This window comes from Lynx rufus, unplaced genomic scaffold, assembly GCF_022079265.1.
Source record: "Lynx rufus isolate CCGP_SWC_20201006 ecotype Redwood Valley unplaced genomic scaffold, mLynRuf1.p SCAF_8, whole genome shotgun sequence".
In the NCBI taxonomy this organism is placed as follows: domain Eukaryota; kingdom Metazoa; phylum Chordata; class Mammalia; order Carnivora; family Felidae; genus Lynx; species Lynx rufus.
In genome coordinates, this window is record NW_025814896.1 from 44,600,484 (window position 1) to 44,615,611 (window position 15,128).

Genomic DNA, 15,128 nt, shown 5'->3' on the forward strand with positions numbered 1-15,128 from the left:
ACATGTAAGAGAACCTCCAGACTCTGAAAGAAGTAGAACATGATTTCATTCCCTTGGCGGTAACTGGTTTCCAATATCATTTGTCCCCTTACACACATTCTTGCCTCTGAGCCTTCGGGTATCACCTGTCAGAGACATCAGAACTGCCACAGATGTTTTTTTAGGTTGCCTTGACCTTGAAATATTTGTAGTTGAGGGCTGTGGAATGCTGCAGTATCTCTTCCTAAGCTCCTACTGTATTGAGGACCCTCTTTGTCCAATCCTTGGTTTATAGATAGAAGTTAGTGTGCAGTTAGATTACCTCCTAGCCCTTTATCAAGTCTTGCCAGTCTACACCACTGACCTTCACTTTCCCCAGGTCCTTATTTACCACTGGGGCGCATGGTTACTTCAGGCTACATTAGTTCCATGGGGAACTTAATGTGGCTAATAGCAAGTTTTTTGAATCTTTAATGTAAATTGAGTTTACTGTAAATTTTCTGCCCGAGGTGTGGAAGGAGTATGAAATTTGAAAGAAGGAAACCACATCTGTCAGCTTTCCCCCTGTGAAACTCCGTAGTGTGTGCATGGAGGATAGAGCTGGAATGGAAAGCAGTGATGTTATTGGGCTGAGGAATCTGAGATTAGATCCTGGAGGAGCTAGAAATTGGAGGGCATTCCAGAAAGGGAGGATTCATGGAGAGGGAGCCCTAAAACATACATAGAAATTCCCTTGATATTCTTGACTTACCCCTGAACTATCTATGCTTGGGGGCACACCGAGCAGCAGGGGGGCCCACAACAGCTAAAAGTGTGGAATTTCTGAGTAGAGATTTCAGAGCCACCCAGCTCTGGAGAGACAGACTCTGGAGTTGAAGTCCTTAGTGCTTTAAGGGGCTTGGTAAATGGCTCAGACTTTCCATTCAGATCCTATGGGGACCACATCCCAGGATTGAGAGCATAATCAGAACAGACTTTTGTTAGAGAAAAGCCTAAAACCAGCAGTAGAGATTACCTTCCAGTAATCTTCTGTCCTACTAGAACAAATTCAGCTCTTCCAGGGAAGACAACAGAATCCAGAGTCTCCTCAGTGCATCATCTGTGAAATCAAATATATCATCAAAAACGACTAGACACACATCAAGTAGATTCTAAATTCTTTTGCTTTAATCTTGCCTGCTCTAAACTGTAACCAGTCTTGCTCTGCTAACTGCAAGACAGCACAGTGGCCTTCTTAAGATATCCGCCCTGTTCCTACTCTTGATCTATACCCTTAAAAGCCTAGTTTGGAGAACAGAGCACATTGTGAAGACAGAAGGAATTTAGTCTGTTTCATTCAGAACTATAATGTGCCATCAGCACAGCCCAATGATGGGCCAAAAGAAATGAAGGAAAAATTGATATGAGAAAACTACTTCTAGTCTTGGACTAATTACATTCTTCTCTTATATTTCATTCAGATGGAGACATCATATTTGGAATCTAGACTTTGGATATACAAACTTAGTGATCGAACAAGGGTAGTGATCCCTACCCTTAAAAGAGTTTCAGATGTAATTAGAAGATTCTTGAGTGTTTTGAACCAAAACCATAGGTATCTAATATTTAATATATGGTAACATAAAAGGGAGAATGATTTCTTCCAGGTAACATCTTAATTATTCTTCCAAGGAGAGGTAGAAGTTGCCAAGTACTAAATGAGGAGTAAATACAGCTTGTATTTTACCAGCTGAATTAGCCAGTAGTTTTTCTATTTATTTACATCTCTTCCTGCAATTAACTGTGAGGGTTTTTTTTGACATTTATTTCATTATTATAGACAAGATTTTAAGCTATTATATTAAAAGTGTGTAACAACCTAATACATCTGCTTGAATATATTTGATGTTTTTGGGAGAGTGTATTGAGAAGTCTAGGGGTGCCTGGGTGTCTCAGTCAATTGAGTATCTGACTCTTGATTTTGGCTCAGGTTATGATATCACTGTTTGTAGGTTGAGCCCCATGTCAGCTCCGTGCTGATGGTGTGGAGCCTGCTTGAGATTGAGTCTCTCTTTCTCTCTCTGCCCACCTCCCACTTGCACGCTCTCTCTCTCTCTCTCTCTCTCTCTCTCTCTTTCTCTCTTTCTCTCTTTCTCTCTCTGTCTTTCAAGATAAATAAAACAAACTTTAAAAAAAGAGATATTTCTAATTCCCCCAACATAATTTAAATGGGTGATACTCAAAAAGAGGTGCAGAACAAAGGAAATTATGGCAGTAATCACTTTTACTAGGAGCAAGGAGTGCTAGTTATTCTTTCATTTTAGGACTTTGTCAGCAAAGTTTCAGTGAAGGGAAATAAGAAGCATACATGCCCCTACTCCTGTTCCCATAACCATGACAGACATTGTAAATAGATCAAGATCCTCTGCCACACTGAACCCCATCTAAGACTCAGCCTAATAGTCAGCCATTACTAGTCAACTGATGAACACATGAGAGGAGATCTATTTTCTGTCCCTGAAATTGATGATCATGGAGTATCATCTTGGTGAAGTGAAAAAAATAGCTATTGAAAGGGAAAACAGAAGGAAAACTTTAACTGTGCTTCTCACCAAATCCTTCTGTTATTACCTTTCCATCTGTAGACCAATAGAACACTAAAGGTTACTTCTAGCTCTGCAATTTGATGGGGTAACATTTTTTTTCAAAAACATCACTGATTTTGGAGTCTCCAGTCTCTTCTGTAAAATAAATGCATGAAGTCTGAAATTTCTAATGTAGGTTCCTATGGGAAGTTATTATATCCCAAAAGAACTGTTTTAATTGCACTTTTCCTAGTAAAATTTTTTCATCCACCTTCATCCCCTCCAAAGGTGCTGAGGAGGAATGGGCATTTCTTTGAACAATGTGCATCTTCTTAAGGAGCTATTTAGTGGGTTTCTGTGCACATCAGCTTGTTGGTGTGAATTTCTCTGAATCAGTAAAGAGACATGAGAGCATGAGACATTCAACGCCTGTGTCAGACCCCAGTTCATCCATCCACACATTCTCTGACATTGGCACCAAGGGCCATTTCGAAGAACAGAGCAGTCCGTGAAATGCATGAACACCACAGGGCTATTTACCATAAATTTCCCATATCTTCTAATGAGGATTCATTACCGACACAGCCATGGTAATCCCACATGAGCAACAAATACAGGTTGTAGGCTCTTGTCCCTACAGATAGGCCTCCTCCTATGTGTTGCCATGTTTGTGGCCTGAGAACACTACATTAGTCATGGGATCACTGTGTTTTCCACAGTAGCTACTGGCTGGGAGACATGAATGACACTGATGCCATGGCTTTTTATTATTGATAAAGAAATATGTTTCCAGTTCGTCAAATTACATTTCAGTGCCTTGCCAGGCCAAAAGTCTATGGTAACTAATGATTGGGGTTCTTTAGTTGCAAAGAATGTCTGTTCCCTTCCAGGAGAAAAGCTTGTGGGATGATTTTTTTTAAATCTTCTGCCAATATGGATATGAGAAAAAGACCTCTGAAGTGGAAATCAAGGAGCTTCTCATGGGTGTGTTGGACCAACTTCAGCACCATCAAAAAGGGGCAGACAGTCTTCCAACCTGCATTTGGGGGCTGGGTGTTTCTGCACTGCTGTCAACAAAGCAGGATGCATCGTTTCCATGTAAATGCATAGAAATAAGACCATTGATAACTGTTGCCATTATTGGGGGCGGGGGGGTGGGAATTCACTTGAATATGGATGAGCCCTCTGCTGGAAAAACTAACCCTTGTTGAAATGGAGAGGTGAAAAAGTGCAAAATTCTTAGCTTCCCTTGTCTAAATTTGGGTTCATCAGTAGTAGGTCCTTAGGCAGATTCGAGTACAAGTTTATTTGGGAAATGATCCAGGGAGGAGAGTCAAGAAGTGAGACGGGAAGGGAAGGCAGCCAATCAAAAGAGAGTTATAAAGCCAGTTTTCACGGTGAGCAACTGGAGTTTAATCCTGCTGTGAATGCTAACAAATGGTGCAGGACACACATGAGAGTTCTCCTACCCAGATGGTGAGGGAGCTGGGGTGTTTATACACCTATCTGTCATCAGACTTTGGTGAGGGGTTTGCCTGGGGGAAAGAGCAGTATTAATCCTTTAGCATGTAGTGTCTGGGCAGAGAACCCTATCTCAGCTTTGGAAAAAGTCCTCAGGCCAAGAAATGCAAGTGTTAGTAGTTGCTTTGCATAAAAGTTGTAGGACCCCTGGAGTGTAGGCAGGGCATTGCCGTCTTAGGAAAAACCCCTTCCATGTCTCCCTCTCTGCTATTTAATAAGGTAAATGGAGCTATCATTTGTGATAATTACTTGCCTGATTCTAGGCACTACATGTTTTGTAAATAGCATCACAATTAATCCTCATAATAATTACATAAACTGGTATTGTTTTCATCCTGCCATTTTGCACATTAAGAAATTAAGATTGAAAAAGCCAAGGAACTTCCCCCAAGGCCACAGGATTCATAAGTGGTGAAGGAGGGCTTCAGGTCTAGGCCTTCAGGCTCTTACAAAACCCTGTCTGCCTGTAGTAAACAAATATCACCACATAGGCCTTGGCTGAAACAATCTTTCTCAGCAAATTTGCTTGGTAGCATCTTTTTGATTGACAATTTGATGGTCCCATTTGGAGGCTCTTGGTTACCATGACCTGTTCACAGTCTTCTTTCCATGCATGCATCAATCCTTTAAATCCACACTTTGTTTCTGGCTTTCAAAGGGAATAAGTTGTGCCCTTGAAAGTCAAGGAAAAAAAAGATCAATTTGCCCTTGCTAACACAGAACAATCAACATGCTAGAAAGTCAGACCCCAATCATGATCTCAATTCCTCTAGTACTGTCTGTGTGAACTTGAGCTGATTACTTGCCTTCTTTTGGTCTTGGTTTACTTATCTGTAAATCGAGGATAAAGATTCCAATCGTATAAACTGTGCAAAATGATAAATATGTATTTACAGTATTTGATAAAGATTAGTTCCATCCTTAAATATTGGGATGACTGCAGAGAGAGCTGAGTGTTTCCTGACCCCCAACCTACACTTTGGTCCACTCAACTTGGGACTCCTCAGTGCTTTTGTATAACTAGGGTTGAGTATGGTACCTGGCCCAGAGCATGCTAAGGGCTAAATAAGTGTGTGTTTATTTGCACATGATTGATTTGTTAATACATTTTCCAGTGTTGTTGAGACACAGATTCCGAAGATGACCTCAAAGCAGCTTGCAGTTCTCTGGGACACTTTGCACCCTCCCATTGCCATATACATCCCACCCCCTCTGTACTTTTGTGGCTCGCTGAACCTCACTGAGTGCAAGAGGAAGGCACCAAAATGTCTCTGAAACTTTTCCAGAGACTAAATATTTAGAAAGTTAAGTTGAGAATATATCCATTTTCACACACATTCTTTTGTGGATAATTTTGTCCCAGGGCCTTCAGTTATGACATGTGTGTTCATTTAATCAACAAACACTCTTAATTAAATGAGTAATCTGTGCCAGGCACCTAGCTAGGCACTGGGGTTACAGAGAAGAGAAGAATAAATTTCCCCCAACCTCAATTGCCTACCCCCAGTCTAGTGGAGAAGACCAAAGAAACCAAAAATTGCTGAGGCGAGCCCTCACGTAGAGAATGCAGTGGGGATGCCGAGCACCATATTAGCTATTGTATTACTCAGAGCAGGCTTGGCTATGCTGGGTGACAAATAGCCCCACATCTCAGTGGCTAAGAGAATAAACATGTTATTGTTTTACTCACACTACATGTATAAATGTGAGTAGCAGTAAGGTGGGATTCTGATATCAGTCGCTCAGGGACACAAACTGATAGAAGATGCATCCTGACTTATGTGCAAGAAAATGCAAAGTGGGGAATCAGATACTGGCTGTTAAAGCCTGCCTGGAAGTGTGACAGTGGCCATTTGCTCCCATTTCATTGACCAAAGAAAGCTGCATGGCCCCACCTACCTTAAAGGGAACCTAGAAGTATGTTCCTTCCAGGTCTCCCCAACAAGGAGAGACAGGGCATTTGTGAACAGCCTGAGTGGCCACTCCCAGTTGCTGGGAGTTTACTGAACAGTTTCTTCCAATGTCATTTCTTAGTAATTCTGTCTTGTGTTTATACTAAACCCATCCCCCCGGGAGAAATGTCCCTTTAATTTTATTTACACTTGTCTTCACTTGGTATTTATTTTTCTCTTTCGTGGACCCTGGCCCAGTGGATGCTGGTCCCAGAGAGAGAAAAATGCAGGGTTCCTGTCCACAGGGAGCTCACAGTGTAGGAATCAAAGGTACACTCAGGCAGCAAGTGACTGCAGTTTGGCTGGAAAACCACTTGTTGGGTACTTGCACAGGATAAGGGGTCCACAAAATGAGTCTGGAAGGCTCCATGGGAAGCCAGTTATTACTACAGCTGGCTGACAGTGTTCTCCCAATGTTCCAGGGGAAGAGGGAGCAGAATAGGCTTTATGGGACGGAGCACCCGGAGAGATGTCAGGACCCTAAATTCTTGAGGCATCCCTTGAGAGGCCAATCAAGATAGGTAGTTTGTCATGAAAAAGCCCTGGGATGAGAGACCAGTGTTCTGATGGTTGCAGCGGCCCAGATTCCTTTCACTCGACGTGTTAAGGTAGCTGTGGTTTTGGATCGTCTTCTTTGGTGGCTCCATTTGATCCACATAATATCAGTATGTCTCCAGATGCCATGAATGTTTCTGCTGCATCTTTTCCCCCAAACGAAACAGAGAATACTCCCCATCCTTTGCAAACCTCCATTTGGACTCATCAAACTCGGGCCTCAGGAAAGCAGCCAGGAGAAGCAGGTCGGCTGACTGCTGTTGCCTTGGTAAGGGGAATCTACTCCGGTCAGGGCTCTGTGGTTTCTATGGGAACAGCACTGCTTATCTTTGCTGGCTCCCCCAGGCTGGCAAGATGTACTGAAAGGAAAACTGGGGGAGAGAAAGAGAGGAACAGAAAGAGACTTTGAGGATTTTGAAGGTATTCGAAGGAACCCTCCACTGGATGCGTAGCTATTCCCAGCACACCACATGGGCCATTTGGCTCCAGCAGAGCCCCAACACGGAAGCATGTACCTAGAGGCACATGCATTCATGAAGCTCCCTTGGACTGTACACTGTCCTGGAGAAACAGATGCCAGCACAAAGCAGGCAGGAATTGGCAGTAGATGGTTTTTGCTACTAAGACCAGGGAAAAATGTGTCCTTGGCCCAAGGCCAGACCAACATCCCATCACTGCTACAATTGCGAAGAACAGCGATAGGTGGCCCAGGAAGATGGTGAGAGGTATGTCATATATGTTGCCTGCACTGTTTCCCAGCCACCCTGCAGGACTGGCATTTAAATACCCATTTTACAGATGAAGGAAATGGGGCTCTGAGAGAGGAAAGGATGACCCGTGAGTGATGTAGGTGGGATCTGAACCCAGACCCAGATCTGATTCTCTACCCTGGGCCCTTATGCAAAATCTAACCAACAGCCCAAGGAAAATGTTAGAGTCCCAAAGATGGCCGACCCTCCAGTTCCCGCCTTGACTAAGACATGCCCTTGGTTCTTTGGATTTGGGTGGGAGGAAATACACCCAAATGGAAGACAGATGGGATGACATCAGCACTGCCATTAGCTCTGCAGGAGGCACTAGCAGCCACACCTTGCTTTATAGATGAGGAAACTGAGGCCAAGAAGTACTGGGCAGAGCCTTGTAGTCCACTGTGCCACCCTGTCTCTGTATAGTCTTGTCTTGGACAGCTTCAGCTGTTCTGAAAATACCATTTCTCAGGTGTGTTTGGGGCCTCAGAGTCTGTGCCGGCCAGGTGGGGAGTTTGCTCAGCCTCACGGAAGCCAGCTCAGCTGCTGCTGGCTGCTCTTTTCTTAACCCATTGGGCCAGCTGGACAAGGCTGATGTGCTCCATCCCAGTCAGTGCCTAGGGTCTGCTTTCTTTGGCATTCTTCATCCTGCTAACACTTACTAAGACACCTTCTATGTGCACTAACCATACTCTGAGCTTAATATGGAGGGAGCAGTGAAGAGGAATTGCAGGCCGTTGTTCAGATGGCCAATAGGCAAATCGAGGCCCAGAAAGACTAAAACACACACCGCCAAAAGCCACACTGTGAAGAGTGCTAGGACTGAGCCATTCATTTCCAAATGCCCAACTGAGGATCCTTTCCTTGTCCCCAGGCTGACCCCTTCCTTATTAACATTAAAATAGTCATGCCAAACTGCTTTAGAACCACAGCAAGCAACACTTCGTGAAATAACAGTGTGTATATAGTGCATAAGTAGAGGCTGATGAGATTGTTAGTAAACATTAAGAGCTTCCCTCAAACAAAGCTGCTGCCTTAGTGGGTCTGGTGACAGGGCTGTCCCTGAGTCATGTTCTCTACAGGCAAGGTCATCTGGTAATGTCCTTTGCAAATGAAACAAAGAAGCCTCTAACATGGTGGAATCAATGCTTAATACAAGAACATGTTACAATGCAGGTAACTGTAGTTGAAATCTTAACGTTTGGGCCTTACCATGCTGGATTCAGAATGCAAGTCCCAGAATAGTCTATCTGGGCCTTTATGCCTATTGCACAGAGCCTCTCTTCTGCTACCTCCACCCGACACCCCACTGCTGTGTGCTGATGCCAGTGACGCATGAGCAAGTCATGGTCTCTCATTCCTACTCTTGCAGACTCCCTCTTCTTTTCTAGTTTCTACACAAGAGATGCTTGGAGGATCATAGGGATGGGACGTTCAGGCTGGAGCAGACACTGGGCATCACCACACCACAAATGCAGATGGTTTCTTGATGCACATGTGACTCTGTCTAGGGCCTTCTCTGGTACCATGAACACACTGACTTGGCCAGCGTAGAGCTGAGAAGAGTTAAGGTTCAGCCCTAAAGTGTTTAGGACAGCCTTCAACAGTGATGGATGACCATCCATGGACAATGCTGAGGCATATTCTACACTATCTCTCAGAGGGGCCCCAGCAAGTCTGAGCCTACTTTATCAGCCCCTTCTCTGACTTATCTCCCTCCTGTCCCATCATGGGATCACCTCCCAAATAAACTGCTGGCATTCAGATCTTTGTCTCAGGGTCGGCTCCTGAGACAGCCTCAGATATAGGCATATGTGACTATAAAGGAAGGCTCATTGCGTGGAGGTAAAGAGGAGATCCTGTGCTTCCAGCCCAGATTTTCAAAGAAATCTTTTCTTGTGTCTTTTGTCAAAAGACAATGCAGCTATAAGAGTAAAATAAAATCTATGTATTCTTTGCAAATTGTGCACGAGCTTGGGGTGCCTAGGTGGCTCAGTCAGTTAAGCATCTGACTCTTGATCTCAGCTCAGGTCTTGATCTCACAGTTTTGAGTTCAAGCCCTGTGTTGGGCTGTGTTGGGTGTGTGTTAGCTCTTTGAAATCACTGCTACTTAAAAAAAAATGTGTGCTAGCTCTTTGAAATCACTATTATATCTCATTACCAGCCCAGTACATGTTTTCATGGATGCACAATAGTGAATAAATAGCCAGAGAGGGTTCCATGTCAGGAGAAGCTTCCTGGGAGAATACTTACCCTGGTTATTTTTTCCACATTGCTGTGAACCACCAATTAAGAATTTTGTTGTTGTTTGTTGTTTGTTGTTTGAATTGACTCTTTTCTGCCTTTCCCACTGCCTCTCATCACACCCATCCTTATTTCTGCCGCTGACCAGCCAGCCACATCCAGATTCATGAGGAAGTCTGACAGTGGCCTGCTTGGCCAGGACTTCGGACAGCGCCTCAGACCTTCCTGAACCAGCACTGGGCTCTGTGGGTCACCTTATCCAAGGACACAGCGTCCAGCGCGGTCTTCTCCAAGAGCTCTAACCAGGTCCCAGGGTTGACTGGGCATCTAGACTTCTGCCAAGACCCTTCCCCAACCAAAACATGAAGCCTAGTGGGTCCATTCATTCATGGTCATTACACATCTACTTGCTGTTTGTTGAGTGCCAAGGAAAATGCCAGGACTCAAAACACAGTGTATCACTTACTGACATGGTACCCTTGATCGAGTCATACCGTGGGCCCTGGGTTAGCTCATGGATAAAGCAGCAGAGAAGCAGGGAGGCCAGAGCCGGCACAAGTGTGGACACCTTGTAGATGCAGACTGGTGGGAACTCTCCAGTGCCTTCATTCCCTCACATGCTGCCCTTAGCCCCATTTTTGCTCAAAACCACATTACTCCTCATATAGGAAGCCTGAAGGGCAGGAAGTAAAGAAGTAGCTGGCTTCGACATGTCAGTGATGGAACACCCCTCAGTCCCACGTCTGTACCCACCTCTACTCCTCACTGATGATAAGTGGTCCCTATGCATGATTGCTTTACAAGGCACCCATCACAGGTGGCTAAAGTTTCTCAAGGGTAATGGCTGTTGTGATCCATACAGTAACTTACATACTAGTCCTGTCTCTCGTCCTCTGGGGGCAGAAGGGCAATAGGATGGCACATTTAAACCCTGAACTGGCCAGTGTGGAAAAGCCCCATTGCAACTACATAGAGAAATGTAAAGGAAAAAAAAGCAGCCTAGCTTTTCCATCTGGTGTGTGGTGGCAGAATATGGATCTGGTCAGACCCCCTACTTGGAGGAAGTCCCATGAAGGAAGAGGCCACCTAGCAGAGTGAGATTGCAAATAGATGCCAGTAGCTGGAAACAGCAGGCCTGCATTTGCTGTGTGGGTGGCCCTGCTCTGCAGCTTTCCAGCTGTGGGTCTTCGAGTTGGAATCTAATCCTCTGTCCCTTGGGTTCCTTGTCTATAAAATGGCAATAATAGCTTTCTGGGAGGACAAAAATGGATAGTGGGTGTAAAGTACAAGGCATAGGTCTTGCCAGGAGCAGGTGCTCAGTGAATGTGTCATTCTGCCCAGGTTTGTCATGGCCACTGCCCACCAGAGCCTTCATCAGCCCATCTCAGTCCATCACCAGCCAGTCCATCCCAAGCCCCACCTCCCAAGGGCACTTAAATGTCTGTACAAAACAAAGGAACATCAGATGCGAAGGTAGTTGTTGTTTCTTCAGAACCAGAGATTGGGACACAGTGTCTGGGCAAGTCCAGGTAAACATGGGGATCAGTCAGTGCTGGAAAGTCTCTGGCCCTGGGTGCTGAGAGGGGTGTGGGAGAGGCCTGCCCTGCAGGGCCTTTCCTCTTTAACTTTGTGCCCCTAACCACCAGTGGTGGCCTGTGGAAGTTGTCAATTTCCTAGGTTTAGGAGGTGGACAGAAAAGGACATTTCTCATGATTTCCAATCCACACTGAACAACATGGGGAGGGGACGGAAATGTGAAAGCCTTGGGATAGTTATTTGGACTATAATTTATTCACTTGCATTGAAAGTTCAGTTCAAAAGAGAAAAGCATTAGAAAGCATCTCTTAAGAGTGTAAGACATCCTGTGTGCACAGGGAGAGCCAGAGGGTGGGGAAGGAAGGACAGACAAGAAATGACTGGGGGCTGGGATGCCTGGACAACTCTGTTGGTTAAGTGTCCGGCTCTTGATTTCAACTCAGGTCATGGTCTCGGGGTTCATGGTATCAAACTCCACGTGGGTTCCACACTGACCATGCAGAGCCTGCTTTGAATTCTCTTTCCCTCTCTCTCTGCCCCTTCCTCTCCATCTCTCTGTCTCTGTCTCTGTCTCTCTCTCTCTCTCTCTCTCTCAAAATAAATAAGTAAACATTAAAAAAAAATGACTTGGGACTGCAAAAGCCAGGTCTCTCCAGGTCCAGCCTGTGTGGGCACTGTTGCCAGCAGAGAGGTTTCAGGAAGTAGAGGCATTTCTCATCAGGCTGGAGGGCTTCCTCCAGCTCTGCTCACTGGACAAGAGCATGCTAGCCAGGGGCATTAGGCCTGTAGAGGGAAGATGCTAGAACAGAGGCCTCTCAGTAGAGTGGCTAGAGGCTTTGCAATGCCCAGGGCCAGATGGATGAACTTCAGGCTTAATCTGTGAACCCTTGTCCCCTCATGGTAATTTCCAGATTGTAGTGTCATTTGGTTTTCAAGGTGAAATCCTCCAGGCTTGCTCTCATTTTCCCATTCATTGATCAGGAGGACTCAGTGCAGCCTGTTTGGAACAGCTTTAGTTTAGAAAATCACTTAGGGGGATCATGACATCCCTGTCTTTCCTCGCCTCCCCCATTTCATCACATGAAGGATTGGACAACTGGCCAAGAGTTGCACGATGTGCTTATCCAGTGCTACCCTAGAAGCAGAGAGAACTTTTTCAAGGGATAGTTAAAGGCTTGTGTCTTAGGCAAACCCCCTGGCCAACAAGCCACAGTCTCAAGAAGCCAGGTCTACAGCAGGACTGGGTCCCAGGTGTCCTGAGCAGTCACCACTTGCTCATTAATGTCACCATTTTGGGCTTCCCTCCTTCCCTGGTCTCATCACCTTCCTCATTCACAGCGTGTACAGGAGTCACCTCCAAACAAACTATGCACCCCCAAACCCTTGACTGAGAGTCTACTTTTTGGGAAACCCAGAATAAGACCAGCAGCAAGCAGGTGTCACGTTGTACATCTTTCCCATCGATTGGTGATTATTTCTCTACCTGTGAGCTAGAGAAGGACTGAGAGCTTGTGGAGCTCTGAGAGAAAGGTCACTTGCATCAGCCAGCCGCATTTGCTGAAGATGATGCCGAGGGCAGTGTGGTGTGCACAGTTTCCCACGGAGCCTGATCTGATAACATCCTCCAGAGAGGAGAGGCTTATGAAGGCCCTGGCCATGATGCTGATTGGATTTTATGAGAGGAGGGAGAGAGGGTGAGCAGTTGGGGGTGGGGATAGCCCGGACTAATGGTATCATCTGTGCAGATAAAGATAGAAAAAGAAAGCAAACGCAAGGTGTGCTCAAGGAACAGCAGCCTATCCTGTCTGGTGGGAGTATGAGAGCCCATGTGACAAAGCTGGCTGTCGAATTGTTGTGCACAGCCTGGCGTGCAGTACCTGCACAGTCATTGTTTGAGTGAATGAGTACATTCACTCAAAAGGTAAGAAGGCGGGAGAAGAGAAGAAAGCTCACATGGGAAGCAGCCAAGACCAGCTTGGAACTGCCAGTGTACAGACTGGGGCTTTTATCTCCTAGCAGGGAAGTTTTGGAAGCAGGGAGAGGGGCATGAGCCACTCTGTGCTTGATGGTCCAGTTCAGCAGTGGCAAATGTGGGTCAAGTTTGAAAAGGGAATGAGAAAGCAGGGAGAGTGTTGTAACCTGTCCAAGGCCCTGGCAAGCCAAGGCAGTCATGGCGGGGAATGAGGACCAATTTAGAGCAGGGGCTGTAATGCTCTATGTGTCATGGACCCCCTTGGCGATGCAGTGACACCTACAGACCTCTGCTCAGGAAAACATTTTTCAATGCATGCGATAAAATATATATGCTTACAGAAGGAAACTGATCATACTGAAATGAAATTGTTGGAGTATTAGGAAATAAAACTTGAATGAAGGTAGCTGCTGTATTTCCTCATTAACCCTCTAAATCACAAGGGGCCGTCTACAAACTACCCAGATGTTGAAGTGATGAGTGAGAGCTTCTTTGACTATAATAGTATAATGTATCATGAAAATATCTGTTGGGGGCAGAGTCCCCGGTGCTTCTCACATTCCTGTGGTTTGCTGCCTACCTTCTTATCTGAAGGAAACACTCAATTCCAGATAAGAGATGTGTGAACATAAAGATGTAATTTTTTTTTCATCCAAGTTCATGGATTCCACATGAAAACAAGGGCTGGTGATGCCATCCCAGAACTCCAGCACTGAAAACATTGTCATCTGTTCTGAGCTGGTTTTCTCTCTCCATTCTTTAGCCCTGCACGAATTCCCCAATGACATCTTCACCAACGAGGATCGAAGACAGGGGGCGGTGGTTCTCCACGTGCTCTGCGTAAGTACCCCTCTTGGGGCTCTGCCTGGAGGTCCAGAGGGGAGGCCTGGCTGGTGGTGGGTGGACAGTAAGTTGCATACATGGTGCACGTCCCCTGAGGCCTGTGGAGGACTGGCTCTAAATGTGCCCTCTATAGGAGGCCACAGATTCGGAAGCTGGAAGACACTGTATGTATTCTTTCCTTGATATCAGAGCCCAAACCATGGGCTCTGAGGGCAACCAGACTTGCTGTCTGCAATTTAACCTTGCTTCTCTCTCTGCTCAAATGTCACCCTCTTGGGAACCCTTTCCTATCCAGCCTTTCTAAAAGGCCATTGTCTTTCCTCTTACCAGGCTTTCTTTTTCCTCCATACCACTGATCACTATCAGACATAATATGTCATTATTGTTTGCTTATTGCCCATCAACCTCACTCACACGTAAGCTCCAGGAGAACTGCGACTTTGTTTTATACGTGGCTTCATTCTCAGATCTGTTTCTGGCACCTGGTAGGGACAAAGTAGTTGTTAAACTAATGGTAATGGATTAGATATAATGGCACTGGCGTAGCATCTGGCGTATAGTAGGTGATCTATAAAAGTGTGTTCTGGTTCTTGATGGACACCACCGCCCTAATTCTTCCTCAGTAGACCCAGTGGATTGAAGGCCTTCGGTTTTCCTTGTCCCCACTTGGAGAGTTTGGGGAGGCTGTGTGTGTGAAAATCTATCTAAGAGTGGCCCCAGAATCAGAAAGACACAGGCCAAATTCTGGACTAGGTATGTCACCGTGCTTTCCTGTCCCTGTGCATTCTCCCCCTGAATGCTCTTGATTCCATTTTGCTTATTTACTGCTGTGAAGCAAATTCTCCAAATTTAGTGACATACTCAATAACCGTCCTAGTTGCTCATGCGTTCTGTGAGTCAGTAGTTCAGAAAGGGCATGGAGGGAATGTCGTACCACAGGATCTGGGCCTGAGATGGAGTAATTCAGATGGCTGGCAGCCACGCTTCTGGCTGGGGCCAGAGCCCCTGGTGCTGGAGGACCCTTCCCAAGAGGGTTTCTCCATTCTCATGTCTGGTGTCCAGGCTGGGGTGGCCAAAGGACTGGCTCAGCTGGGATGTTGACCACAGCACCTCTGTGTGGCCTCCCCAGCATGGCTCTGTGTGGCCCAGGGCTTGGAGAAGGAGGAAACCCCATGGCCTTTAATGCCCTAGCCTTGGAAGTCGCACACACCATTTC

General features: G+C 45.7%; 1 protein-coding gene across 2 annotated transcripts in view; it reads left to right on the forward strand.

Annotated features, from left to right (window-relative positions):
* SLC24A3 (solute carrier family 24 member 3) overlaps positions 1-15,128 on the forward strand; it is a 486,519-nt gene that overhangs the window by 272,394 nt on the left and 198,997 nt on the right. For both annotated transcript variants that reach the window (XM_047069242.1, XM_047069241.1), the window contains exon 3: positions 13,833-13,909. In XM_047069242.1, coding sequence (XP_046925198.1) covers positions 13,833-13,909 — 77 coding nt within the window. The remainder of the gene's footprint in view (positions 1-13,832; positions 13,910-15,128) is intronic.